General features: G+C 35.4%; 1 protein-coding gene across 11 annotated transcripts in view; it reads left to right on the top strand.

Moving 5' to 3' along the window:
• TBL1XR1 (TBL1X/Y related 1) overlaps positions 1-26,175 on the top strand; it is a 157,337-nt gene that overhangs the window by 126,221 nt on the left and 4,941 nt on the right. For all 11 annotated transcript variants that reach the window (XM_072961266.1, XM_072961275.1, XM_072961250.1 and 8 more), the window contains 12 exons: positions 968-1,113; positions 3,207-3,429; positions 4,142-4,274; positions 4,628-4,769; positions 7,334-7,397; positions 7,491-7,588; positions 8,535-8,595; positions 16,771-16,892; positions 17,035-17,109; positions 21,142-21,269; positions 21,752-21,917; positions 25,122-25,223. In XM_072961266.1, the coding sequence (XP_072817367.1) occupies positions 968-1,113; positions 3,207-3,429; positions 4,142-4,274; positions 4,628-4,769; positions 7,334-7,397; positions 7,491-7,588; positions 8,535-8,595; positions 16,771-16,892; positions 17,035-17,109; positions 21,142-21,269; positions 21,752-21,917; positions 25,122-25,223 (1,460 nt within the window). The remainder of the gene's footprint in view (positions 1-967; positions 1,114-3,206; positions 3,430-4,141; positions 4,275-4,627; positions 4,770-7,333; positions 7,398-7,490; positions 7,589-8,534; positions 8,596-16,770; positions 16,893-17,034; positions 17,110-21,141; positions 21,270-21,751; positions 21,918-25,121; positions 25,224-26,175) is intronic.

Here is a 26,175-nt window from a genome sequence, read left to right as displayed (position 1 = left end):
TAAGCCCGTATTCATTTACTTTATTTAGTATGAAAGTTTCTTAACATTCTGTATTAGATGTATGATTTAATTGAATTATTTAAAATACATTAATGACAATTACTATTTAATGATAAGCTCTGATGGTATTTTGATAAAGAGAATAACCACCCTTGGATCTATCAGTTTGCTAGAATTTTACATTTGAATTTGGATTTGATTTTCATTAAAAAAAAAAAAAGACCAGCATAAAGAGACTTTTGTTTGAATATTTTGGTTTTAAGTATTTCAAATTAAAATTAAAGAATTGTTGATGGACAAAGAAATTGAATTTTCACTTGCCAACTCGTAATTTCCTAAGGCATTCATTTAGTGGATTATTACTAAGTGGCAAAGAATTTGTGGGGTTTTTTTTTTAAGCACTTAATCATTTATACAATAGAATTTAAGTATACAAACTATTTTTCATTATTAAAGTTCAGTTTTCATTCCTTAATGGTTCCAGTTTCCTTTTTATTTCCTAAATAGTTTTATTAAAAACCTGCAGAATATTGACCTTATAAGGTGTCTAGTGATTTATATGTAGAAATTTAAATGTACTACAAAAATATTAAATGTCTTAATTTATCTTGCACTAAATTATCTTGAGTGAAGCAGTTGAGTCACATGATTTACAAAGGCTTTTGTTTCTGCTTTAAAGTGTGATACTATTTGTTGAGAAAAATTATATGCCTCTGTTAAATTTTCTGTGTACTAGAAATTCCAAATACTACATTATTTAAGTGAAAGGGAAAATACATAAAGGTTAACATGTTTGGATTTTGATATTTCTTTTATTTAAAAATGTATTTGACCTTAGCTAAATAACAGTCCAGGATTTCACCTGGGTGGAAAGCGATCTTGAAAGATTATAGAGGTCTTTCATTTGTATCATGGAGCATGTTGCCAGTAAGAGAATGAGTTCTCACACCTTTTCTCTTGCTTTCAGGATTTTCTCATTCAGCGTTCACCTTTGGTATAGAAAGCCATATCAGTCAGTCTAACATAAATGGTGCCCTCGTCCCACCTGCTGCTTTGATTTCTATCATCCAGAAAGGTCTACAGTATGTAGAGGCAGAAGTTAGTATTAATGAGGTAAGGAAGACTTAGTTCAAATACTACTTCTTACTCCTAAATATGTCCCTAAATATCTGATATCTTGTATACTCGTTCATTGTCTGACTTCAGCTTCACCAGGCTAACAAAACTGAAGGGCACTGTTCCCAGTGTGCCAGCCAGGTCACACAGGCAAGGCATGTTGGCTCCCAGCTGTAAGGACCATTATCTGTAGCTTATTTCTCTTTATATGGTTTTATACAAAACAGTAAGAAATAATTTTCTTTAAGACCATAAATGATGGTTTGCAAAATTAGAAAATCTCAGGATATTAGGTTTTACCTGATTTTGGAAGTCAGTTTATAATCAAAGCCAAGTCTCGATACTGTTACCTACGTAAGGCTTATATAGTTTAGGTAATTTTAACGCGGGGGTCAGCCAGCTGTGACCCATGAGCCAGACTTGCCTGTTGCTTATGTTTATGAAGTTTGCTTGGTACACAGCCACACACCTTCCTCTACTGCTGCCTGCTGCTTTTGTGCTGCAGTGACAGAATTAAGTGGTGGTGACAGAGACCTTGTGGTCTGCAAAGCCTAAAATATTTACTGTCTGGTCTGATACAGAAAAAGTTTGCAAACTTTGGTGCAGCTGAACATTTTCATTTATGGTCAGAATTTATGATACATGGAGCTTTTTACCTTATTTTTGTTTCAGAGATTAACATGTTCCCCTTTCCTTTTGCAGGTATTTTAAAAGCTGAAGCATCCGTGGTTTCTACGTCAATATTTATTAACTATAATTATATGATACACTAAAATTGATTATTTTTTGTTTCCACATCACTTATTATAACTGAAAATCCCCTAAGACTAAATTAAAAGTGTCCATATCATCTTTTAACACTTTGCCTCCCAAAGTGTCCTTTTTTGTAGAGGACCATAAACAATTTCTACTAGAGATGAAGTCTCATTTTATCTGAAAATTTTTTTGTAGACTTAATGTAAACTACGATGTATGTGTGTTGGTTTTAATATTTTTTAAGTTACTTAAAATAAGTTAAAACATTTTCTCCTACTCTTCAAATACTCCATTACAAATGACAGTGCAGAAAGATGTGCTGTGTTTTGTGACTTTGAGCCCCTGTAACATCACTGCAGATTACCAGTGGTGCACGTTCACTCACTTAAGTGAGCTAGGCTTCACATACACATGTTCCTAGCTATTAGGCACTGTTTTTATTTCTGACTTGCTCTGTGCCTCTCTTCTTGTGCTTGCTGGGGAACTTACTAATTGTGAATTTCCTAATACCAGTGAAAGGAGCTTTGGAAAATTAGAGCAAGTCGATAAAATCAGAGGGCACTAGCCTGTGAGTTATGGTGATACTTCTCAAATGTTAGTGCACATAAGACTCCCCCAGAGAGTTCCTTAAAACACAGATTCCTGAGCCCTTCAGAGATCTTGATTCTGTAGGTTTGAATCTATATTTCTAACAAGACCACGTGACGGTGGGGCTGTTGGTCCTTGGACTGCACTTGAAATACCACCAGTTACAGATCCCAGTTGCAACTGACTGGCTGTGTAACTTCAAGCCTTTAAACCTTATTGTGCTTATATTTCAGCATTAGCAAAATGAGATGATTGTGTGGCATAATATCTGAAGTCTGTATCTGTTTTAATATTTTAGTCAAATCACAAGAAACTGTTGAGTCCAACAAAGCTATTTTTAAAGTTTTTAGTTTTAAAGAAGTAAAATATGGCGCTAAATGCCTTTTAGTTGTATGAACTGCTCCTTACTGCTTTTGACTAACTGAATCTTGAAAGGTAATTTAAGAAGCCTTTTTATCCATCTGGGCCTAGTTTTTATTATTCTTTTCGGTATTTCAGCTTTAATCTGTTCAGCATTTAGCAGTGTGGCTTGGGTGAGGAGGAAGATCGAAGCAGCTGTTTGCAGCGCTTCTTGTAGCTGCCTTCTTCCCTCCTGATTCCTCTCCGTCTTACATGCGTTCAGAAAATTATCTAAAAGTATTTTTTCTTAGAATGAAGGTTTTCATTTCTGCTGTTGACTTGTACGAATACAAGTTACCCTAAATGTGTCACCTTTGATTTTTCTTCTCACAATTTTCCACATCCAGGATGGTACCTTGTTTGATGGTCGGCCAATAGAGTCCCTGTCCCTGATAGACGCCGTGATGCCTGATGTAGTACAGACAAGACAGCAAGCTTACAGAGATAAGCTCGCGCAGCAACAAGCAGCTGCCGCCGCAGCTGCCGCAGCTGCCGCCAGCCAACAGGGCTCTGCAAAAAATGGAGAGAATACAGCAAACGGGGAGGAGAATGGAGCACATACTATAGCAAGTGAGCCGCGACAAGAAGTTTTAAAAATTCCTTTTCAGAAAAAGTGTTTTGTTTTGTGGCATGCCTCATTTTCTAGCTGAAGTTACTGTTTCATTTATGCCAGCTTGTTCCCCTGATGTGTATCACACAGTTCAGATTTTTATGCCTTACAGCTCTAGAAAGCTAGATTTACTTTCATCGATTTTATTTTCCTTCTTAAATATTTAGAAACCATTTTTCTACTGTTAAAATGAATTTTGTGTCTGCATTTGATTTCTAAATATAATCTTTAACACTGGTTGTTAACAAATAGAATAAAGCTTTAACACAGAGATATAAAGGCAACTCTAATGTTACGTGAATGATATCAGCAACCCCTACTGGCAGAAACTCAGAATAGTGTTGGCATGGATTATATTTAATTGAAATCATTTTATCATATCAGCCGTGTTTGGGTCTAACCTTTCACTGTCTTCCTCTTCTACACACTGTGACCCCCACCTCTGAACACACACTCATATATGTCTCTTTTAAAAGTAGTATGCTCATGCTTAACTAAAGATGAGAATGTTTTTCATGTGATAGGTAACTGTAGTCATTTTCACCACTATCTGACATAGTGGGAAAAAAAGTTATGCTGTATCTTATAAAGGAGATATTTGCTGGCTAGGAATTCTTTGGGATGTTGTAATATTACTTACCTGGAATGTTCCACGTATTTCTCACGATGCAGATAACCATACCGATATGATGGAAGTGGATGGGGACGTTGAAATCCCTCCTAATAAAGCAGTTGTGTTGCGGGGCCATGAATCTGAAGTCTTCATCTGTGCCTGGAACCCTGTTAGTGATCTCCTGGCGTCGGGGTATGTTTCTCACTGTAGCACTAAAATGGATTTCTGAAAATATTATACTGAACTGCTACACATTTTATGAATACATTACTTAAATTTTCAGGTGTTTTGTGTTGCTTGTTTGTGGTCATTTTGCCTCTGTAAATCTTTATTTCTTCATGAAGCAATCTTAGACGTTTTAATTAAACTTAACTTTAGGAGTCCATGGCTGCCAGAATGAAGACTGAGAAAAATACTGGAAATGAAAATCCCTGGTAGCCTAGTTTTTGTTTGCTGTATTAATAATAGGATATACATGTGTCGCCTTATTTCTGGAATACTTGAGAATATCATGAGGATTTAAACTATATTGCATGCTTTCATAGGTCTGGAGACTCAACAGCAAGAATATGGAATCTTAGTGAAAACAGCACTAGTGGCTCCACACAGTTAGTACTCAGACATTGTATACGAGAAGGAGGGCAGGATGTCCCAAGCAACAAGGACGTGACGTCTCTAGACTGGAATGTGAGTATCACTGTATTGCCCATGATGGATGTAGCTACTAGTAAACCTAACCTCTCTAAGCTTCAGACTAATGACAGGGTTTATCTATTTTTTCAGATATTTTTGAATTTCGCTAACTATTAACAACAACAAATTAGGAGTCCCCACCCTGAAATGCAATGTTAAAAACAAAAACCGGCCTTTCAGTTCCTCAGTTTATCTACCTACAGGATCTCTGTAAAACTGGTGGTCGATTGCTCTCTGCTTCATTTTCCTCACATGTAAAATATAAGTGTATTAAATGATATCTACTTAAATGACATAATAGATGAAAATCAATAACAGGCAAATACCAAGTTCTTAACTACTAAATCCTTTGCTGGGGGAATAAGAAAAATCTATATAATAAAAAACGTGTTCTTGTTTCTCTAATTTTGCTGGGAACTGATGAAAACTTCATTGTCGGCTGCGTTTTAGGGACTGTTAGTCTAGATTACTTCCAAGCTTTATTCTGGCTGTAGGACTCTTACAGTTCTCTGATTCTATATTGAAACATCATCTTTCAAGGATAACTTGACTACTCTGACTTACCAGAAAATTTTACTTCATTATTGATAGAGCTTCATCACACTCAGTTTCAAATACATGATTAACAGCTTTGTTTGTTCCATTCCCATGATTAATTTGTGGGAAATTAGCATTTTGAAGTTATTATATCTTTTTCTTTATTCCATGTTGCCTTTTTCCTTCCTTGTAACTTTGCAACCATTTTTTTAAACCCTCCCCACCATCCCCCGACCCACATTCTAAGAAGACTCTAAGACTGTGTCAGTGACACCAGGAATTTTAGGGGTCAGCTGTCCTTCCATTAAGTGAACATCCTTTCCTTCTCTGGCCTCTGTTTACCAACTTTTTGTGGGGCTTTCCAAAGAGTCTTCCAAGTCTCATTCCAAAGAATGAGATCTGTTTTTAACAATGATTGCTCTAGCTAAAGTTCTCCATTTCTGTGAACTTCTTCCGGAACTCATAGGCAGGTTTTTTGGTGTTTTCTTCCAAATTTCCAACAATGTTTTTATCCTTCCCCTTCTATAAAGCTGATAATTCTAAAAATGAAGAGGTTTAGCTCATTTCAGTATTACTTGGTTACAGGGTCAGAACTGTCTTCTTAATATGGGACCTTACTGTACTGCAGGGCAAAGGCTTTGTAGCCTTCTTGAGCTATTTGGCTCAGAGACCATGTTAATTTAATGAAATTTACAGGTAACACTGAAAAGGATGGTTAACAGATGATTTGTTGAGCAAGGTGATTCTGAACTGCAAGTTAAAGTTTTTAAAAAAGTGTGTACTTTTCAGATTCATTATTCATAATGAATTTAAATCTTCTACTAAAATGGGAAAACATTATTGTTGATTGATGATTCTTTCCCATGACTTCAGTAAGAGCCTGTGAGGTGTCTGATCATTCCTACTTTAGTGGTCCATGAACTGAAACATTTGGGGACCGTTAGTTTAAAGGAAACTTCCCATCGTACAGAGCTGTTGGCTTCATCGTTGCCCCTTTTTCCTTAGATAGAGCCATAGGGAATTTCCAAATCTGGCAAAACTGAATCTACTACCCCTAGAACCAGCATTTATTTGTCACTTACCTGTACAGCTAAATGGCTTGAGAGGTCTGAAAAAGGCGTTATTGTTTTCAATGCCGTTAATAAAAGTATCGCAAAAGTACTAAGGCTAGATTTCATTCTGTTTCTCCAGTAACATTTTACTCATTCCAGAAACAGTTTAATGCACCCTGTAACTAGCATTTGCATGGAGTAAGTTAGAATTGTCCTTCACTGTACCATTAATCAAGGCAGGGCATAGAAAGGGAATGATCAGGTTAGAGAAACTGGGATGATTTCTCCTCGTGGTAGGGTAGTGCAGGCAGTTGTGCTCACTCCATTACCTATAAAGTCATCCTACACTCTCTTCTGGTTGTTTTTTTTAAGGTTGCTGTTTTTATTGGTGAGGATTTCATACTGGGAAAGAATTAAAGGGAAGAAACATTCAGTGATATTTAAGGATCTGGTCATCTGAAACAACAATATTGTTTGGATCACACACACATGCACAGTTCAGACAGTAAAAGATTTAGAGGGAGGACCATATAAAAACATATAATCGTAATGAAATATTTTGGGCGATTATGCTTTTTACTTTTATTAAATCATTGTAACATTATGATTTTGATGTCCTTCCCACGAACCACCCCCAACCCCCATCTTCAGTCGTGCGCCTGTATGAGAATACAGGTGCACCTTAGCGTGCATGAGAGTGATACTGATCCTGCTCCAGAGTAGTCCCTGCCATCCTTGAGGTTTGAATGTGCGGGGCTCACAGTGACCAGATGCTGCCAAACTACCAGCTTCATGGCAATGAAGGGTTGCTTCATGTGCCTTTGGTGACACTTTAGAATAAGCGAAACTGAAGGTTTTGAAGCAGAGAAATTCACAGATCTGCTATACCTGGGATTTAAGCATGAAGTATTCTAACATTAAATGCTCTTTCTGGATTATATAATTGAAAGAAGTATGTTTCTCTGACAGAGTGAAGGTACACTTCTAGCAACTGGTTCCTATGATGGGTTTGCCAGAATATGGACTAAAGATGGTAAATGAAGCATTTTTCTTTTCATTTGCTGTTACTGTTGATCTAAATTACAAAGCTTGAAGTAATTTTAATGTTTTTCCTTTTGAATATTAGGTAACCTTGCTAGCACCTTGGGGCAGCATAAAGGCCCTATATTTGCATTAAAATGGAATAAGAAAGGAAATTTCATCCTAAGTGCTGGAGTAGACAAGGTAACAAGGATATTAAACTAACTTTTGTAAAGATTAATTTGTTAAAGGGTGTAATTGAAAGTACTGACCACAAGTACTAGAGTGACTAGATGAGGAATCTTAGAGCCAGTCTGTTAGCTGAACTCCTGATGCTTAATTGTGAAAATGTAAGAAATGCCATATCTTTCCAGCTCTTTTCACCTCATGGGGCTGCTAAATATAGTTAGGTCAAAGCATGGCCTTCTTTCTCCTTCATTTTTTAAAGTTACTTCCTTTACCACACCTCCCGAAATGAATACAAGATTTAAGATTATTTGAATCCAGGAAAGTACATGCTCATCTTTAACTGAGTGTGTTGCTGAAAGGGAAGTAGAGAGAAAAAAGGGAAGAGAAGAGAAGGGTGCCAGGAATGGGAAGAAAAACCCTTATTAATCGTTACTGCCACTGTAAAATACTTTATGACTGCAAAATTATAAAATTCGTGATGGGAGGGTATTAAAGGAATTAAGACTATATGCATTCAGATTTGCATATCATACTTTGATTGTAATATAAAAGACAGTTTTAATTACTGTCAAAATTCAACCTGTAAATGTGAGCTTTAAAAATCTTAATATTGGGAATCAGCTGATTATTAACCAGGCATTCGTCTCCTTGTAGCTTAAATAGCTGTAAAAATCTTTGGAGTTTCTTAAGTAGCCTCATATAATGTCTGGTACTTTGTGGACAACCAGTAATTATTATTGAAGTAAGTTGGCTGATGAAAAATCACCAGAGAAAAATTAAACTGGTTAATAATCATTTCCCCCCAAAATGGTTTATAGCCTCATTTTACTAACGGTAAATGTTACAAAGTTAAATGCACACTGTTGTTTCATATTGCTTTAATATAGTTAGGCACCTAATTTATGCATCTGTGATAAGTTCCTTTTAACTTCTTAGCAATGTATTTTCTTTCTTTTCTCAGACTACAATTATTTGGGATGCACATACTGGTGAAGCCAAGCAACAATTTCCTTTTCATTCAGGTAAATCTTCACAATTTACATAAGAACTTTGGTTTTCTTTTATTTTTCTAATTAAACTTAATAGCGTATAATTCATTTAAAAGCTTGAAATATCAACTATCAATCTTGTTACCAGTTCTTTGAGGAGTTGATGTTCCATGACTTTTAGATTGTTAATTGTCAGAGGATCATCAAACATTTTCTGTGAAATGTAGCATATAAAAGCATGTGCAGCCTGGTGCAATTAGGGTTGGTATTATTTAATGGTATAAGAACATAGATTTTTGAATCAGGAGGTCTAGGTTTGATTGTCATTTCCACCCCACTTAACAAGTCATTTAACCTTTCTGAGCCTCATTTTCTCTATCTCTAAACGAGGGATAGAAGTAATACCATTTGTTAAGAGGATAAGACTAATGTATATGAAAATATTGTATCAACTCCTATAAATTTAGATACTGTCATTTTTCATTTTGGGTTTATGTATCTTAATCATTTCTGCTGTTGCACCTGAAATGATGCAGGCTTTCCTGCTATCGCTGGCACTTTGGTACTTAAGATGGCTTTCTCTTTTAAGAAGTAGTTTGATCCTTAAATCTAATAAATCTGACCCTCAAGACAGTGTGCTCCTTTCTCCATGGTACACAGCCATGCACCAGGGCATACATACATCCTGTGTAGGCAGCTGGATTTTAGTGCCTGTTCTCCTGCCTAGAACTTTTGTGCCTGTTTTCAGGGAACTTCCTCATGACAGTAACTGATGCTAAACTGGAATGAGATACCTAACTATTAAAACAGTAGTTTTAGTACTGCCTGATTTAACTGCTTCTTTCAAGATTTTGTTGTGTTTGGAAAGAGTTCTGAATTGGAGACTGACTTAAGTAACTGGTTATTTTCAAATCTTTGGTAACAACCCTTTTTACATAAAGCTTCCGGCATTTTGCTTTTTTTTGTATTTCTCCATTTATTGTTATTAAACAAGCCAAATAAGGTACAACATGGTTTTTCAGTAATATCGGAATAACAATTTTGCAAGCATTATGTTGCACAGTTCAGCTTAAGACTCGCGACATTAATAAGCATTTACACATCAGTTTTTACCTGTTTTATTTTCTCTTCACCTTTGTTTCTAGTCCTTACTTAGATAGAATTCTCTTAGACTTCTGGCTGTTCTGCCTTAAAGTTTCTCCTACCTCCTAGGAGTGTTGGAAAATTGAAACAAGTGTACATGTGACGCTGTTAGTAGCTACCATAAAGTGTGTACTACCTTTGTGCTGAAGTTGACGCTCTTTGTATACATGATCCCGTTTAGTTTTGTCTACAGCCCAGTGAGGTAGATGGTGTTGAAGTCATTTTACAAATAAATAAGCTTTTTACCCATAAAGTTCTTCCTGCCATGCTTTTTGACCACATTCAAGACAGTGAATACATCCGTTTGCTTCAGAAGTTTCTTTCTGCCCCTTTGAAATCATTCCCTTCCTCTTCCCCAGGCAACCACTGATAGTCTTTCTGTCACCAGAAATTCGTTTACATTATGTAAATAGAATCACAGAGTGTCTGTTCTTTTTTTGGTCTGATTTCTTTCACTCTGCATAATTATTTTACATTCCTTTTGATGTATGAGTAGTATTCATTATGCTGATATACCAGTTTATTTATTTGTTTACCTGTTGACGCAAGTTTGATGTGTCCAGGTTTTAGCTATTACAAAAAAAAAACTGCTATCAATATTCATGTACAAGTCTTCTTAAGACCTTGTGTTTTTGTTTCTCTTCTGTAAAGACTTAGGGATGTAATGGCTAGATATATGGTAGGTATATGTTTAACTTGTTAATAAACTGCCAAACTTTTTTCCAAAGTTTATGTTTTCCAAACTGGTTTACATTCTCAACAGCAGTGGGTAATCCAGCCCCTCCATATCCTTGCCAGCACTTGGTATGTGGTCAGACTTTTTACTTGTAGCCACACTAATAAGTATGTAGTGGTGTCTCAATGTGTTTTTCATTTGCATTTTCTAATGGCTAATGATGTTGAGCATCTCTTTGTCATATGCTAATTTACCATCTGTATATATCTTCTTTGGCGAAGTGTCTATTCAGATCTTTGGATTTTTAATTGTTTATTGTTTTCTTATTGTTGAGTTTTGTGAGCTCTTTATATGTTCTGGATACAAGCCCTTTATCAAGTATTTACCAGTATTGTCTCACAGTCTGTGACTTGTCTTTGCATTGTTTTGGCAGTGTCCCTCAAAGATCAGACGTTATTAATGTTAATGAATTCCTTAATTTATTAATTTATTCATTTATATCTTATGATTTGTGTCAATCTAATTTGCTGTTTTTCTGTTTGCTTGATGTGGAAGTTGGGGTCAATGGTTTGAGACCTTCCTGCTCTTCTAATATGGATATTTAATGCTATAAATTTAGCTTTAACTACTACTTAGTGACATCTCACAATTTTTTATATATTGTGTTTTCATTCAGTTCAAAATCTTTTTTAGTTTAATTTTTATTTCTTCTTTGACCCATGGATTATTTAGAAGTATGCTAATTTCAGATTATTTAGGAAATTTCCCAAGAACTTTGTAACATTGATTTGTGATTTAATTCCATTGTTCCCATAAATGTCATTTAGGTCAAGGGTTTTGATAATGATGTTCAAATCTTTTATAGCCTTTACTGAATTTTCTTTCTACTCATGCTGTCTATTACTGAGAAGAGGGATACTGAAATCATCTACAATAACTGGAAAATAGTAATTTTTTTTTTGAAGCTCTGTCCATTTTTGCCTCATGTAGTTTGAAACAATGTTATTAGGGGCATGAACATTTAGGAATGGTGTATCCTCATGTTGAATTTACCCCTTTACTATTTTGTTTAAGACCCTCCTTTTTCCATTTCATTTTCTGTGCTTTGAAATCTACCTTCTCTGATATTAATATAGCCCTTCCAATTTTCTTTGGTTAGTGTTGGCATGGTATGTATTTCTCCATGCTTTTACTTTCAGTCTCTTGATGTTTTTATATTTGAAATGTATTTTCTGTATGAGCCATATATTGCTTATTCATAAAATATTAACATCTGCCTTTTAATGGCAGTATTTAGGCTACTTACATTTAATAGAATTATTGATTGCAACTAGATTAATTATATTTCTATTTATCTGTTCTTTTCCTATTTTTTTGCTTCCATTTGGAGTAACTGAATATTTTTATGATTGTATTTTTTCTTTGGTGGGCTATTAACTATAAATCTTTCATTTTTATGGTTGCATTGTCATTTATAGTACACATTAATTTAACACCATCTGCCTTCAAGTGATACTTTAAAGGCATTAAATAATAAAATAATTTTTCTCATGTCGTAACCATTTCCGACTCTTCATTCCTTTGCATACATGGTTTGATATGGTAGCATTTATCTTCTGCCTGAACTGCTTTAACATTCCTTATAGTGCAAATCTAATGTTGATGAATTTTTAAAATTTTGATATATATGAGTAGATCCTTATTTCACCTTCATTTTTGGAAGATATTTTTTCAGTACTTTAAGGAAAATGTTCTATTTTCTTCTTATTTACATAATTTCCAACTTAACTTGCTAACATTTTCATCCTTATTTCTCTGTACGTAATTTGTTTTGTTTTCTCTGGCTGCTTTTAAAATTTTCTTTTTAATCATTGATTTTAAACAATTTGAGTATGTTATACCTTGGTTTAGTTTTCTTTATGTGTCATGTCCTTGGAGCTTCTTGGTTGTATTTGTTCATAGTTTTCTTCAAATTTGAAAACTTTTGACCCACACTTTTTAACCTGAGATTCTGTGTATGTTTATTAATCTGCTTGATGTCCCACAATACACTGATGATCTGTTCATTTTTTTATTCAGTCTTTCTCTGTTGGCTTAAAAAAATTTTTTTTAATAGTTCCTTTGCTGTTTTCAAGGTCACGGGTCTTTTTCTTCTGTAATATCTAATCTTCAGTTCATCCATCCAGTACATTTTTACCTCACATGTTTCAGTTTTAATCTGTAGAAGTTTAATTTAGGTCTTTTTTTTACATCTTCCATGTCTCTACTTAACTATTTGAACATATGATAGGTAGCTGCAAGTGCTTTACTGTCTCTGTCTGCTGACTCTGACATCTCTGTCTGTTCTGGGTCACTTTCGATGATTTGATTTTTCTCCTCATTTCGGTGATATTTTCCTGTATCTTTGCATGCCTTTTTACTTTTGATTAGAAGTGAGACATTGTGAATTTTACCTCGTTGCTTGCTGGGTATTTTTGTATTCTTGTAAGTGTCTGTGAACTTTGTTCTGGAACACAGTTGGAAATGGTTTGAGCCTTTTGGATCATGCTTTTAAGACATGTTAAATGGCAGTGAAACAGTGCTCACTGTAGGACTGATTATTTCCTGATTAGTACCAGGCAAAGACCTAAGTGTACTCTGATCAGTACTCCATGAGTTAAGACATTTTCTATTCCGGTGTACCCTTGAGTATCAGACATTGTTCCTTTTAATTCTTTTGAGTGGTTTTCCCCCAGGTCTCAGCTAGTATCTTCACATGCTTGTGCTCATTAGTACTCAGCTAAATTTGTGAGTAGGGCCTGCTGCAGAACTTCAGAATTCTCTGCTGTGTGGCTGTTACTTTTCCAGTACTCTGTCCCGTGAATTCTAGCTGCCTTTGTCTCCCCAGATCCTCAGCTTTAACCCTTCAGCTCAGGAATTTCATTGGACTCTGCCTAGGGAGTTTCCTCTTCCCTGTGCCAAGTTATAAAGGCACATGTTTGGTTGATTTTTTTTTCTGTCAGGAATCACTGTCCTTTGTTGCCTGATGTCCAGAGTCTTAAACTGTTATTTTACGCATTATGTAGTTTTTTTGGTTGTTTGGAGCACGAGGTAAATTTGGTCCGTGTTACTCCGTCTTGACCAGAAATGAAAGTCTACCATGCTTTGTAAACTACCATATTTTAATTCTTATACTCTATTTTCTTCCATATACACTCTTACATAAAGCATAAATCATCATTATATATGAGTCATAATGAGTTACCTTACTACTTTATACCCATTCAATGGCAATAAAAAACAATGTTTAGGATAATGTGGAGAAACTAGAATCCTTATACTCTGCTAGTAGGTATGGAAAATGGTATAAGTCATTGTGGGAAACAATATGACGGTTCCTCAAAAAGCTGAGCATAGAAATACCATATGACTCAGTAATTCTACTGCTAGGTGTATATCCAAAAGAGTTGAAAGCAGGTACTTGAACAGATTCTTGTATGTCAGTGTTCATACCAGCATTATTCACCAGAGGATGGGAACAACCTACTGTCCATCAGCAGATGAATGGATAAACAGAATGTAGTATATAAGTACAATGCATCATTATTCAGCCATAAAAATAAATGAAGTTCTGACACATGCTATAATACGAGAGAACTTGTACACATTATGCTAAGTGAAATAAATGAGACACAAGAGGATAAAGAGTGTGGTTCTACTTATGTGAAGTACTCAGAATAGGCAGATTCATAGAGACAAAAAGTAAAACTTTGAGATTATCAGGGGCTAGGAGGAGGGAGAAATGGAATTACTGCTTAATGGGTTGCAGAGTTTCTGTTTGGGGTGATGAAAAAGTTTTGGAAATAGTGGTGATGGTTGCACAACGTTTTGAATATATTTGATGCCATTGAATTTTACACTTAATAAAATGACAAGTTTTATATATGACCACAATATTTTTAAATTATTAATATAACATACTAAAAACCATTGAATTGCACGCTTTAAATGAGTGAAATTTATGTTACGTGAATTATACCTCAGTGTGGAGCACACAGAAATTTAATCTTAGCTCCAGGAATTTGAAAGATTGTGTAACCCTAGGCAAATGAAGTTTTCTTAGCCCCTTTCATCCCGTATAAAAGGAGACCAGTAGCACAAACACACCTCTCACACATTATCTATGTAAAAGTACATTTTATGTAAGAGACGTGTTTCTATCCTGAAGAACTTGTGTTACCTAGACTCATCTTAGGAATAAATATAAAGCAAGGAGGTATATGGTCTTAGATTATACCAAACTGTGGTCGTTGTGTTTTAGGAGCCAGGTGTATCACAGAAGCATTAGTCCTGCAGCTCATGTTGTAGCATTCCCTAGCTTTTTCCAGTTATCTTTGCCTGGTTATACAGTTTGTTTCTGTTTTGTTCTGAACCTAATGGTGTATTTGTTTGAATGCTACTTCTGATTTTCTTAGCCTCCTGTCTAATATTTCACAGATGGTTCTCTACCACATTAACACCTGGTGCAGCATGGCAGATCCTAGGCCTTCTGCATAGCATGTTGTTACACCTTTAATTGTCTTTTGAATTAGCTAGATTTGCAAGCCTCCCCCACCCCCGCCCTCCCCCACCTCTTCTCAACACTGAAACAAATTATTTACCTAAGAAACGTTTTGTTAAGAATGTTTTTGAAATTATGTCTTAAGTAATAATATTTAATGTCAGAATGAAGGTATTTTAGTTGCTGAATCCAATGCCAGGTACAAAAACAGAATCTAAACCAGGTAATCCCAGAAAGGGAATATAATACTCGGAAATAGTGGCAGAAGTATTGCCAAGAGTGAAAAATAGAGGAAGATGAGGTAACCCGGAGTTTAACAACTGCGGTAAACCTGAGACTGTAGAGAAGATAGGATCCAACCACCCAGTGGGAATGAGGACTTTAGAGGAGAGGTTGCCTGGCAAGAACAGGCACCGTGGAGTACTCCTGTCACCGCCAGAAGCCCAGCCTGCAAGAACAGTGACGGCGGAAGTGCCCGGCTGCTCTTTCCCCTGGCCCCGGGCTCATGGCAGTGTCTTTCCTTGGACGAACGCCTCTGGACACCTGCAGGCACAGGGGCCTGGGATGTGTGATTTGCAGGAGGCAGGCCCCTGGGGTCAGGGCACAGCAGGGCAAAGTGTGGTAAGGACTGGACCCAGGGTCATCTGCGCTGCTCTGGGAAGTTGTGATGCAGAGTCCACGCACTGTGCTCATCACAGTTGGACTGTATTTTTGTTTCCTGACTGAATTCCTCAGATTCTCCCAGAAGCAGACTTTGAGTGAAGTGATTTATTTAAAAATCCTTCCCAGGAGAAACAAGTGAGGAACTCTGTGTGGGAAGCAGAAGGGAGAAAAGCGGGAAGGAGCCAAGGAAGGGAGCAGTTTCTGGTGAAGAAGCCCAGTCCCATCCTGATCAGGCAGGGCCCTGGATCTGCCTCATCTTGAGCCAAGGGCGCTGATCTCCACCCCCCACCCCCCCCACCCCCGCCCCGCTACCTACCGCCTGCTCTAAATCCTTTTTTTTTTTTTTTTGGTATGCTTCTATTGCTTAACCCAATTACTTGCTATCATTACCTTAATCTGCATTGCTAATTATAGAGAGCCTTTGCACTATGCAGCAGGGGAAAATGAAAGGAAAGAATCTTTAATCATATCAGAGCTAAAATAAGTATTAAATGCCAGCTGGCTTTTGGGCCTCTTGAGGTTTTAAATTCAATGATGTAGATTTTAAGAGGGATTTGACAAGAATCACCTAGAAGAAAACCTATTTGCGATTCATGGAATATTCCACTTATTAGCTGAGTAGATAATGGAAATGATACTTACGCAGTGTAACACCCGTCTAACTTGTAATTTACGAAGTACTTTTCATACACATTATCTAACTTGGTTTTCACAATATCCTTCTGTACTAAGCTTAAAGGTTTTATCCACCCCCCACTCCCCGCTTTTTTTAATTAGAAAAATAACATGTGAGGTTAGATGACTTGCTTAGGGCTCACTGGTTTTGGAGTGCCAGAACCAAGGCTGCTTATTCATTGAACATTCACAGAATTTGAGAAATAAAAGGAAGGTAAAGCATCACATTTAATTTTATCATTTTACGAATGAGGAACCAAGAATCCAGTGCTAGTAGTTTACAGAGTGGGTTCTAAGGAGCCCTAATCTCCTGGTGACTAGGCCAGTGTACTTTCTGCTGGATAGCTAAACTGTAATTTATTAATATTTGTGATGTTTAGATACTGTGATTTTTAAAAATTCTGTTAGTATCTTTAAAAAGTATAAAGTGAAATGTTTAGATTCCTATTAGTGTCCTTAATGATTTCAGTACATGCAGACTGAATGCAAACCTCACCTTTTTTCTTTTTAGCACCAGCGTTGGATGTTGATTGGCAGAGCAACAACACCTTTGCTTCTTGTAGTACAGATATGTGCATTCATGTCTGTAAACTAGGACAAGACAGACCTATTAAAACATTCCAGGGACACACGGTGAGAAACCTTTATTCCCTCCTTCAAAGTGATCATGATAAATAAGTAATGTTTCAGAGTGGTTTTGAAGTAAGTGTGTTTAATACCCGAAGAGTAGCCAAGTCTATAAAGTGAAACTGTGTGTATTTACTGTTATTTTTAGAATGAAGTAAATGCTATCAAATGGGACCCAACTGGCAATCTCCTGGCCTCCTGTTCTGATGACATGACTTTGAAGGTAATTCAGACAGTAGGAAGGAATGGGGTGCAGTTACACAGTGAGACTGCTCTTGCTGTTTTAAGATTGTTTAGAATGTCTTTTGTAATTTATTGAATACTTAAATGTAGCTAAGGACTTACTCTACTTTTTAATGATCATTGTTTTTTATATTTTCTCTTGTGAATTATTTCAGATGTTTGAATATAGCAAATAAGTTATATTTTAAACAATGACTATGATGGGAATTATAATACTAAGGTTTGTGCTGTTATAATTTGTCTTCACTATTAGAAAGTCATATATTGGTACAATTAAAGATTATTTGTACATGTAAAGATCTGACTCATAAGTAGTGAAGATCTTTGTAGTATTCACGGGTTTGACTGAAATTCTGCGAATTGTATTAATTTGATTTTGCTGTGGTATGAACATGTATAACCCTTGCTGGGAAACTGATACGTAGCAGAGAATCATTTAATTGGTGAGTGAGCCTAGTTGATGTGTCAGTATCCACATCTCAACCTTAATTTATGCTTTTCTTGTTGTGTTAACTAAAAGCAAAACTAATACCTTGCCCCTTCACACATCACACACCAGTGTTAGAGGGGAGAAAAAGCATTTTGAGATAAAGAACAACCTAATACTAACCTTCTGAATTAATGATGCTTGAGCCCTTTCTTTCATCATGCTAAGTCTACTGAAAATAACTTACCTTTGACTTTGCAATGCCATTGACTGCAGACATAATGACCCTTACCAATAAGATAATCATGGGGGAAAACTGCTTTTTCTCTTCCCATGAGCAGACTAAATATAACCTTGGTAACCTGATGGTTTTTTTCTTTAAATACCTGCTATGTTTTTAAGTTAGATAGGTGATTTTCCTCAAGCCTGGGCTCCCTTGCAAACATTGCTAGTAAAAATACTTTTCTTCACACTTAACGTTTGTGAGATTGCTTTGCGCACACACATATATAACACTTATCAAATAGAGGGGCTTCTGGAACAGAGTATGGCCCATATGAGGAAGTGAAAGAAGGCCCATGGCGAGAGAGCCCACTGTCAGGGGTTGAGTTGCATTAGAGAAGTTTAAACTAGAAAGTGGTAGAGAGCTTTTCTTTGTTCTAAGAAGAGTAAAAGCTCATAGAATTTTAAAGCAGAAACTAGAAGGATGGATAATGTCTAGTGAAGCCATGTTCTGCGAACAGGGAACAGCAGATTAGTGAGGAGAATGTATTCAACTTGTACAGTGCTTTTGAGTGAAGATGCTAGATGGATCTGATGCTCAGAGAACAGCTCTAAGCTTGACATAAAATTTAGGGAATTCTCAGCAGATTCTCAGGTGGTCATTCAAAGCCACAAGCATGGACAAAATTGTGTAGGTAGAAAGTGTAGAGTAAGAGAAGATGAAACCTAATACAGTCTAAAGAAACATCAACATTTACCAGCTCAACAGAAATGAGCTTCCAAAAGGAAACCTTAGAAGGAATGACCTCAGTGGAAACTGTAAAGAGTATTTCAAGGGAGGTAATGGTTTAGAGTGATCAGTAGTATCAGTGCTATTGAAAGGTCAAATGAAATATGTTTTGGAAGCATACTTTTTGGATTTATTTACATGGAGTTATATATACCTAGGATACAAAAACATTATGATATTGCTTCATTATCTCTTATTAGTTATATTGCAGAAGTGTGAAGCCTGGCTAATGTTTTTTGAAGTATAGTTTGTTACAATGTTGTATTGATTTCTGGTGTACAGCATAGTGATTTATTTACACATACATATATATTCCTTTTCATATTCTTTTTCATTAAAGGCTATTACAAGGTATTGAATATAGTTTTCTGTGGAAGCCCAGCTAATTTTGTTTGTTTGTAGGCACTTGGGTTTGGTGGGAGTTTTTTTTTTGTTTTTGTTGTTGTTGTTTTGTTTTTAAAGTTGAATTTATTATTTTTTTTACTTCTCTAATTAAAATTTTTGCAAGAGGGGAGGTAATTAGGTTTATTTATTTATTTATTTATTTACTTTCTAAGTGGAGGTACTGGGGATTGAACTCAGGACCCTGTGCATGCTAGGCATGCAGTCCACCACTGAGCCACACCTCCCCCCTGGGTTTGATGTTTATTTGTATTTGGCAAGACTCCCCCCCCCCATGTCTTTATTGAATGATTTTTGTCAGAACTACTCTTGGTGTACATTTCTCTTAATTTTTGCTCAAAAATAATGTGAATTTTTAATCTATAAGCATAGGTGTGTTATCAACTCAAGAAAGGCTTGTTCTCTACTCACCATTTTAACTATTGCTTTGTTAGTTTTCATGGTTTCTTCTATATGAAACTTTTAAAATTTTTAAAATTTTATTATGGTAGGAACATATAACATGAGATCTGTTCTTTTAACAGATTTTTAAATGTACAGCTCAGTATTGTTATCTGCAGGCACAGTGTTGTATAGCAAATCTCTAGAACTGATATTTTATACTTGTTGGTTAGCAACTCCCCCTCTCCCCAGCCCCTGACAACCACCATTCTTTTCTTGGCTTCTATAAGTTTGACTCTTAGATGCCTAATGTAAATGGAATCATGCAATATTTGTCCTTAAGATTCATTCACGCTGTCACATATTGCAGGATTTCCTTCTATGTTAAGACTGAATAATATTCCACTGTATGTACATATGTTGTGTGTGTATACATTTTCTTTATCCATCCATCCATTGATGGACGCTTAGGTTGTATCCATATCTTGGCTTTTGGTAGTAGTGCTGCAGTGAACAAGGGAATGCAGATAACTTCCTCAGGATCCTGATTGCAATTTTTTTGGATATTCATAAGTAGAATTGTTGGATCGTATGGTAGTAGTTCTTAAAATGTGGGGCAGAACCTTCATGTTGGTTTTTCATGGCAGCTATACCATTTTGCATTCACATCAGCAGTGTACAAGGGATCCAGTTTCTCCACATCCTTGACAACATTTATTGTCTTTTAAAAATTTATAGTAGCCACCCTAACAATTGTGAAGTGATACCTCCATTGTAGCTTTGATTTGCATTTCCTTGATGATTAGTGACAGTGAGCATCATTTCATACACCTATTGCCCATTTATGTATCTTCTTTGGAGAAATGTCTATTCAAGTCCTCTGCCCATTTTTAAATTGGGTTATTAGGTGTTTTTGCTATTGAGTTGTAGGATTTCCTTATGTATTTTGGAAATTAACTCCTTACTGGATATATAGTTTGCAGTATATTCTCTCATTCCATAGGTTGCTTTTTATTTTATTATTTCCTTTGCTGTGCAGAAGCTTTTTAATTTTACATAGTCTCGCTTGCCTTTTTTTTAATTTTTTTGCTTTTGTTGCCTATGCTTTGGGGTCAACATGAATCATGTTAGTATTATCTGTATGCTGCTTATCTATTTTACCTTCTCCATTGCAAAATATTTCCTGATACTAAATTCTAAGAGGAATTTGTAAGGTAGATCTTTTGTTTAAAAGACAGCATAAAAACTAATGCCTTAAACATTTTAGGATCGTTACCCAAGGAACTTAGTGAATATTGAAGTTTGTGCCATCTGAAGCTATCAAAAGTAATCTTAGCAACTATATATAAAAACAGATTAAAAAAACAAATTTATTCTGTGTAGCACAGGGGACTATAATCTCATAATAACCTTTAATGAAAAAGAATATGAAAACAAATATATGTATGTAGATGCATGATTGGGATACTGTACTGTACACCAGAAATTGACACATTGTAACTGACTGTACTTCCAGGTTTAAAAAAAAATGATTTTAGGACTATAGTTAGTTTAATCCTGAAGCCTCACAATAGTGAATATTTAGAAAGGACTTGATGCTTATTTGTCATTTTAGAAAGATAAATGTTAAATATATTCTCCTACATTTTAATTTCTTTGCAAGTATTCCCTTAATCTCTGTAATCGTGCTTCTGGTTGCACTGCTTATATTTTGCACTGGGAAAATAGTATTATAAATGTAGCCTTTGTATGGAAGAATAATTACATACTTTTTTTTCTTTTTTGCTTAGATATGGAGTATGAAACAAGACAATTGTGTCCATGATTTGCAAGCACATAATAAAGAAATTTATACTATCAAATGGAGTCCAACAGGGCCAGGGACAAATAATCCAAATGCCAACCTTATGTTAGCAAGGTAACATTTCTGTTTTACTTTTCCTTTTATGAGACTTTGAAAGTTTCTTATAAGTATGACAGAAAATTATATCTGGAGATACCAAATATTTACTGATATCAAATACTATTTTAAACCCAAGTAATTGAGATACAGTACCATAAAGCTTTTTCAGCATCTTTTTAGAAAGATAAAGTTAAAAATATGTTCAGTACAGTGTTTCAAAACTATGGGTCAATATAAAGGAATTATTTAAAGAGCAAAGGAATACAGTGAATTAGTTCGTTTATGTTTGCCTGTTCCGGAACTTGGAGATGCCCTTAATTAAGCTGCTTTTTTTCCTGTTAGCTGTGTTTCCAGAACATTTCCTTCCTAACAGCACAGTCTGTTTCTCATGAGGAATTGTGGCTGGCTATTAAGAATGGCTGAATATTGTAGATTGGGGGTGGGGCTAAGAATATATTTTATTAATTATAAAATCTTTTTTTTTCCTCCCTTGTCAGTGCATCCTTTGATTCTACTGTTAGACTATGGGATGTAGACAGAGGAATTTGCATCCATACTTTGACAAAACACCAAGAGCCTGTGTACAGTGTAGCTTTCAGTCCTGATGGCAGGTATCTGGCAAGTGGTTCTTTTGACAAGTGTGTGCACATCTGGAACACACAGGTATGTATGAGTTATTGAAATAGTCAAGTAGTCTTATATTAGGAAGAAGCATTTGCCTATCTATACGAATATTTTCTTCACTTTGGTTATCATTCCTTTTGTGACATTAATTCAATTCGACATTAATTCAGTTCTTAGTTTTTAAATGACTATTTTTGAGGAGAATTTACGGCTTAGTAAAGATTAAGACCAACTGAAGTTGCACTTTCATAGTGCAGACTAGAATTTAAAGATGAATTTAGATTCTCTGTTTAATTTTTCCGACAGTTTTGCAAACATAAAATGTTAGAGTTTAGGATGCATTTATTTAGCTAAATATTATTCCTTTATTTTCTAAAATAATTATCTTTGAAGGAGGTATGTATGAGCAGTAAAAAAAATATACTAAAGGACACGATTTTATGCTGGAACACATGATTTATCAGAAACAAACTTAAAACTATACTACCTTTTTAGGGATAATGCTACGGAGATCCTTTCTTGAAAGTGGAGAAAATGGCCTGTTTTTGTTTTTTATCTTAGTGTTTTGGTTTTTATGTGCCCTGTATTCTTTGGTAGCAGTCATGCGAGTTTCCCTGCTGCACCCCTCCCCACCCCCTATTCTCCCTTCTGTGATGAGATCTTTGCTGGTTGTAGTACACACATACTGAGTTACTGTGGACTGCCTTTCTTCGTGCAGTTGACCATCATAGTTGGTCAGACTATTTTGTAGAAGTCATTTTCAGATACTGTTTTTTGATTAAGTTACACATTCAAACGTTCTCCAAAAAACCTCCCAAACGCTGTAAAAAGGTATACACTGAGAAGTCTTGCCCTCATTTCTTTTTTCTTGATCCTCTGTAGGTAACTGTTTTTTTTATTGGTTTCTCTTTTATTCTTCTTGAGCTTTTTGGTAAAAAAAGCATTATGATGTTTTAACTTTATACTCCCACTGTCTAGTGTTTTCATTTATATTTTTAACTCCCTTAAAATTGGTTTTCATGTATGGTGTGAGGTAGGGTTCTAATTTTATCTTTCTATATGGATAGCTACTTTGTTCCTTTACTGTTTCATAATGTCAGTTCTTTCATATGCTGAGTTCTTGTGTGGTTTATTCATAGAGTGTTGTTTTCCATTGATTGATAAATTTGTATGTACCTGCATCATTAGCTTAGTTTTAGTGAGTATGACTTTGTAAGTCTCCCTCACCAAGTCTTTTTTTCCCCCCTTCACTAAAGTTTTAACAATTTTTTCATAAAGATCTTTTTTCTTAATTTTTTCTGAGGTACCTTATGGATTTTATTGTTACCATGAATAGCATCTTTATAACAATATGTTCATTTTGCTTATTGATGGTTGCTCCCGTTTGGAACATTATAAATTTTGGCGTATTGATATTTAATCCATCATCCCTTCTGAGCTCTCTTAATTACTTTTAATGGTTTATATTTCCTTAGCTTTCCTTTCAAATTAACCTTTCTGTTGTGATTGAATAGCAGAAGCTTTTTTGATACAATCTGTAGATAACCTGCCTTTTGTATACATTTTCCATCACTCATTTACTCCATTTTGACTCCATTTTAAGTAAATCAATTTAAAATAAAATTTTGTTATAGAACTGTAAAGTTCTAATGGAAGATACTGCTTGACTTTTAAGGGCATTTGAGCAACTATCCATACTGTTCTGTTGTATCTCTATCGTGTATTAAAATGTCATTTTACTTTTTTTCTTCTATGTTTGAAAATAGTAAAATGCATCTTGTGAGTTTTTAGTGTAGAGAAAGGCATTATCTTTTTGTCGCATATACCTGTAGTTTTTTTCTTTCATTACTTGAATAATATGTTGCCTAAGTATTTGGCAGGTAGGCTGTTACAGTCTAGTCTGAACACAGATTTGAGTAGATGCTAATGATCCTTCGGCATTTGTTAATGTGATAGCTCTGGCTTGTTGACCATACTATTTTGGTTCATTTAAAGCCTAATTCAGGCTTAGAAATTGGTAAGTACTATTGAAAGGAAGTTTTGATTTTTTTTTTTAAATCCCAAAGTTGACTGCCCTATAGATTTTACTTTCTGTACATCAGTGGAGTTTAGATAATGTTGGTGCCACTCCCTTCTCTCCTAATTAACTGTAGGTACTTAAGACCTACTATACTCATACTTTTTCATGAATCTCTTAACATTGTGGGAAATTTTAGGTTGGAGGGGTGGGGGACGACTGTTGAGCCTTCCCAGTGTGACCAGCTGTAGCAGTGCATCTGTGGTTTCTGCAGTATTACCAGACAAGAAGAAAGCAGGGGGAAATGATCACCAGCTCAGTGATTAGCTCAGGGCTGGCTGTCTCGGAAGGTATTTATAAGATACGTGTCTTGCTGCTAGGTTGTTTTTAGATAGTTATGCTACTTCTAGTTGGATTTTTTTAGGTCACTGTAAAGCTGAGAGATACTTTTCTGATTTGTCAGGGCAGATCACTAGAATCTATTTTTCATTGTTCAGTTTCTCACAGCAGAGCCTATGACCTTTGACCTGCTTAATGACTAATTTCCCAAGATAATACATTTTTGTACTCAGTTTTAATTATCGATTGGCAGCTGAATGATTTTGGTTTCCATTGCTGAAGGAATTAAATAATTTAGTTATGTTTATGACTCAGCTTAATTGATGAAGTTGTTAGTGTTCCTGGTTGTACTTTTTTTTTAACTTATAACATCTTTTAATAATAACGTACATATATTCTTTTAGCTTCTTTTATAATTCCACTAGCTTAGGGATTAGTCAGTAAATATGGAGTAACAGACTTACACTGGAATTGCCTTTACTAGTTTATTATACTTCCTCTTTAGGATGTTTTGTCAAGAGATTCTGACTTAATTTTGTTTCTCTATAATTTGACCAAACTCATGCATACTTCAGCAACAACAGTTTATTTCAAGTCATGTATTGAATGTTTACTTCTAGCCATTGTTAACTGTCAAAGAGCCACAGATAACTTAGCTAAGAATGGTCATCAGTACTGGAGAAACTGTGTGTGTGATCTGTTCAGAGCAGGCTGGTGTTATCTTTTTATAGAAGGATCATCGTATTATGTATCTAATATTTCAGAACTTGTGTTTATTTCAGAGTTGGTTTGCTAGAAATAAACCCACACAATATTTAACCTCCATATTTGGACATATATGATAATATATTTTATCATTTTTGAGACTCTGTTTTTCATTATTTTAGACAGGTGCTCTAGTTCACAGCTATAGGGGAACAGGTGGAATTTTTGAAGTTTGTTGGAATGCAGCAGGAGACAAGGTTGGAGCCAGTGCATCAGATGGTTCAGTAAGTATACTGAAGTGTTTCCAAAAGCGGCTGTGTGTGTGTATTTGTGTATATACGTGGTGAATAGATGTGGCTTACTGTGGTAGTGTCTACAGAAGTGTTAAAATACATTTTATGATATGGTATTGATCTTTTTTACTGAGGGCTCTGTGCTTTTCATGTTCATTTTATGCAAATAATGTAAACAGAATTTAGGCCATCTATGCCAGAAGAGTGCCTTCACAATCAAGAAATGGGCAGTTATTTTTAATGTAAACCTTCATCAGTGAAATTAAATATAGCAGAGTACCACTCTGAGAGAGATTTGAATTTATAATGCCTATTTCTACCTTCTCTTCCTCAAAGAAGAGTGTTGGTGGCCCAGGGAAGGGAGAATAGAGGCGGTTGAGTCTGCACTGAGAACTGTGTGATCCTGAGACACTTTCAGGATACGACTGGCCAGCCGTTTACAGAAATACTAGTTATGGCTTCCAAAGTTCTGAAAGCAAAGAGAAGATGTAAAGGATATAGCCATTAGCTATTTACTGCAGCAACAGTTTTAATAAAATCTGTAGTGTCTCATTAAGGTCCAAGAGATAGAAAATGGTCTGTTTTGAGCATGTTTTTTTCTACTTTTTAATTAACAGAGAGTAAATCTTCAAAATTTTAGCCATGGTTCTTCCTCTGTAGCATTAGCTCCTCGTTGTTTCCTTCTTGTACTTTCAGACAATTTGTGATTTTTTAAAAAATTTTTTTATTGAAGTATAGTCACTTAATAATGTGTCAATTTCTGGTGTACAACATAATACTTTAGTCATAGAGGAACATACATATATTTGTTTTCATATTCTTTTTTGTTATAGGTTACTACAAGATATTGAATATAGTTTCCTGTGCTGTACAGTATAAACTTGTTCATCTGTTTTATATATATTATGTGATTTCTGTTGGTGTCCATTGCTGTGATTGCTTT

Source organism: Vicugna pacos, chromosome 1, assembly GCF_048564905.1.
Source record: "Vicugna pacos chromosome 1, VicPac4, whole genome shotgun sequence".
Taxonomy (NCBI): domain Eukaryota; kingdom Metazoa; phylum Chordata; class Mammalia; order Artiodactyla; family Camelidae; genus Vicugna; species Vicugna pacos.
The sequence above is the reverse complement of the archived record's forward strand: the minus strand, read 5'-3'. Positions and strand labels throughout refer to the sequence as shown.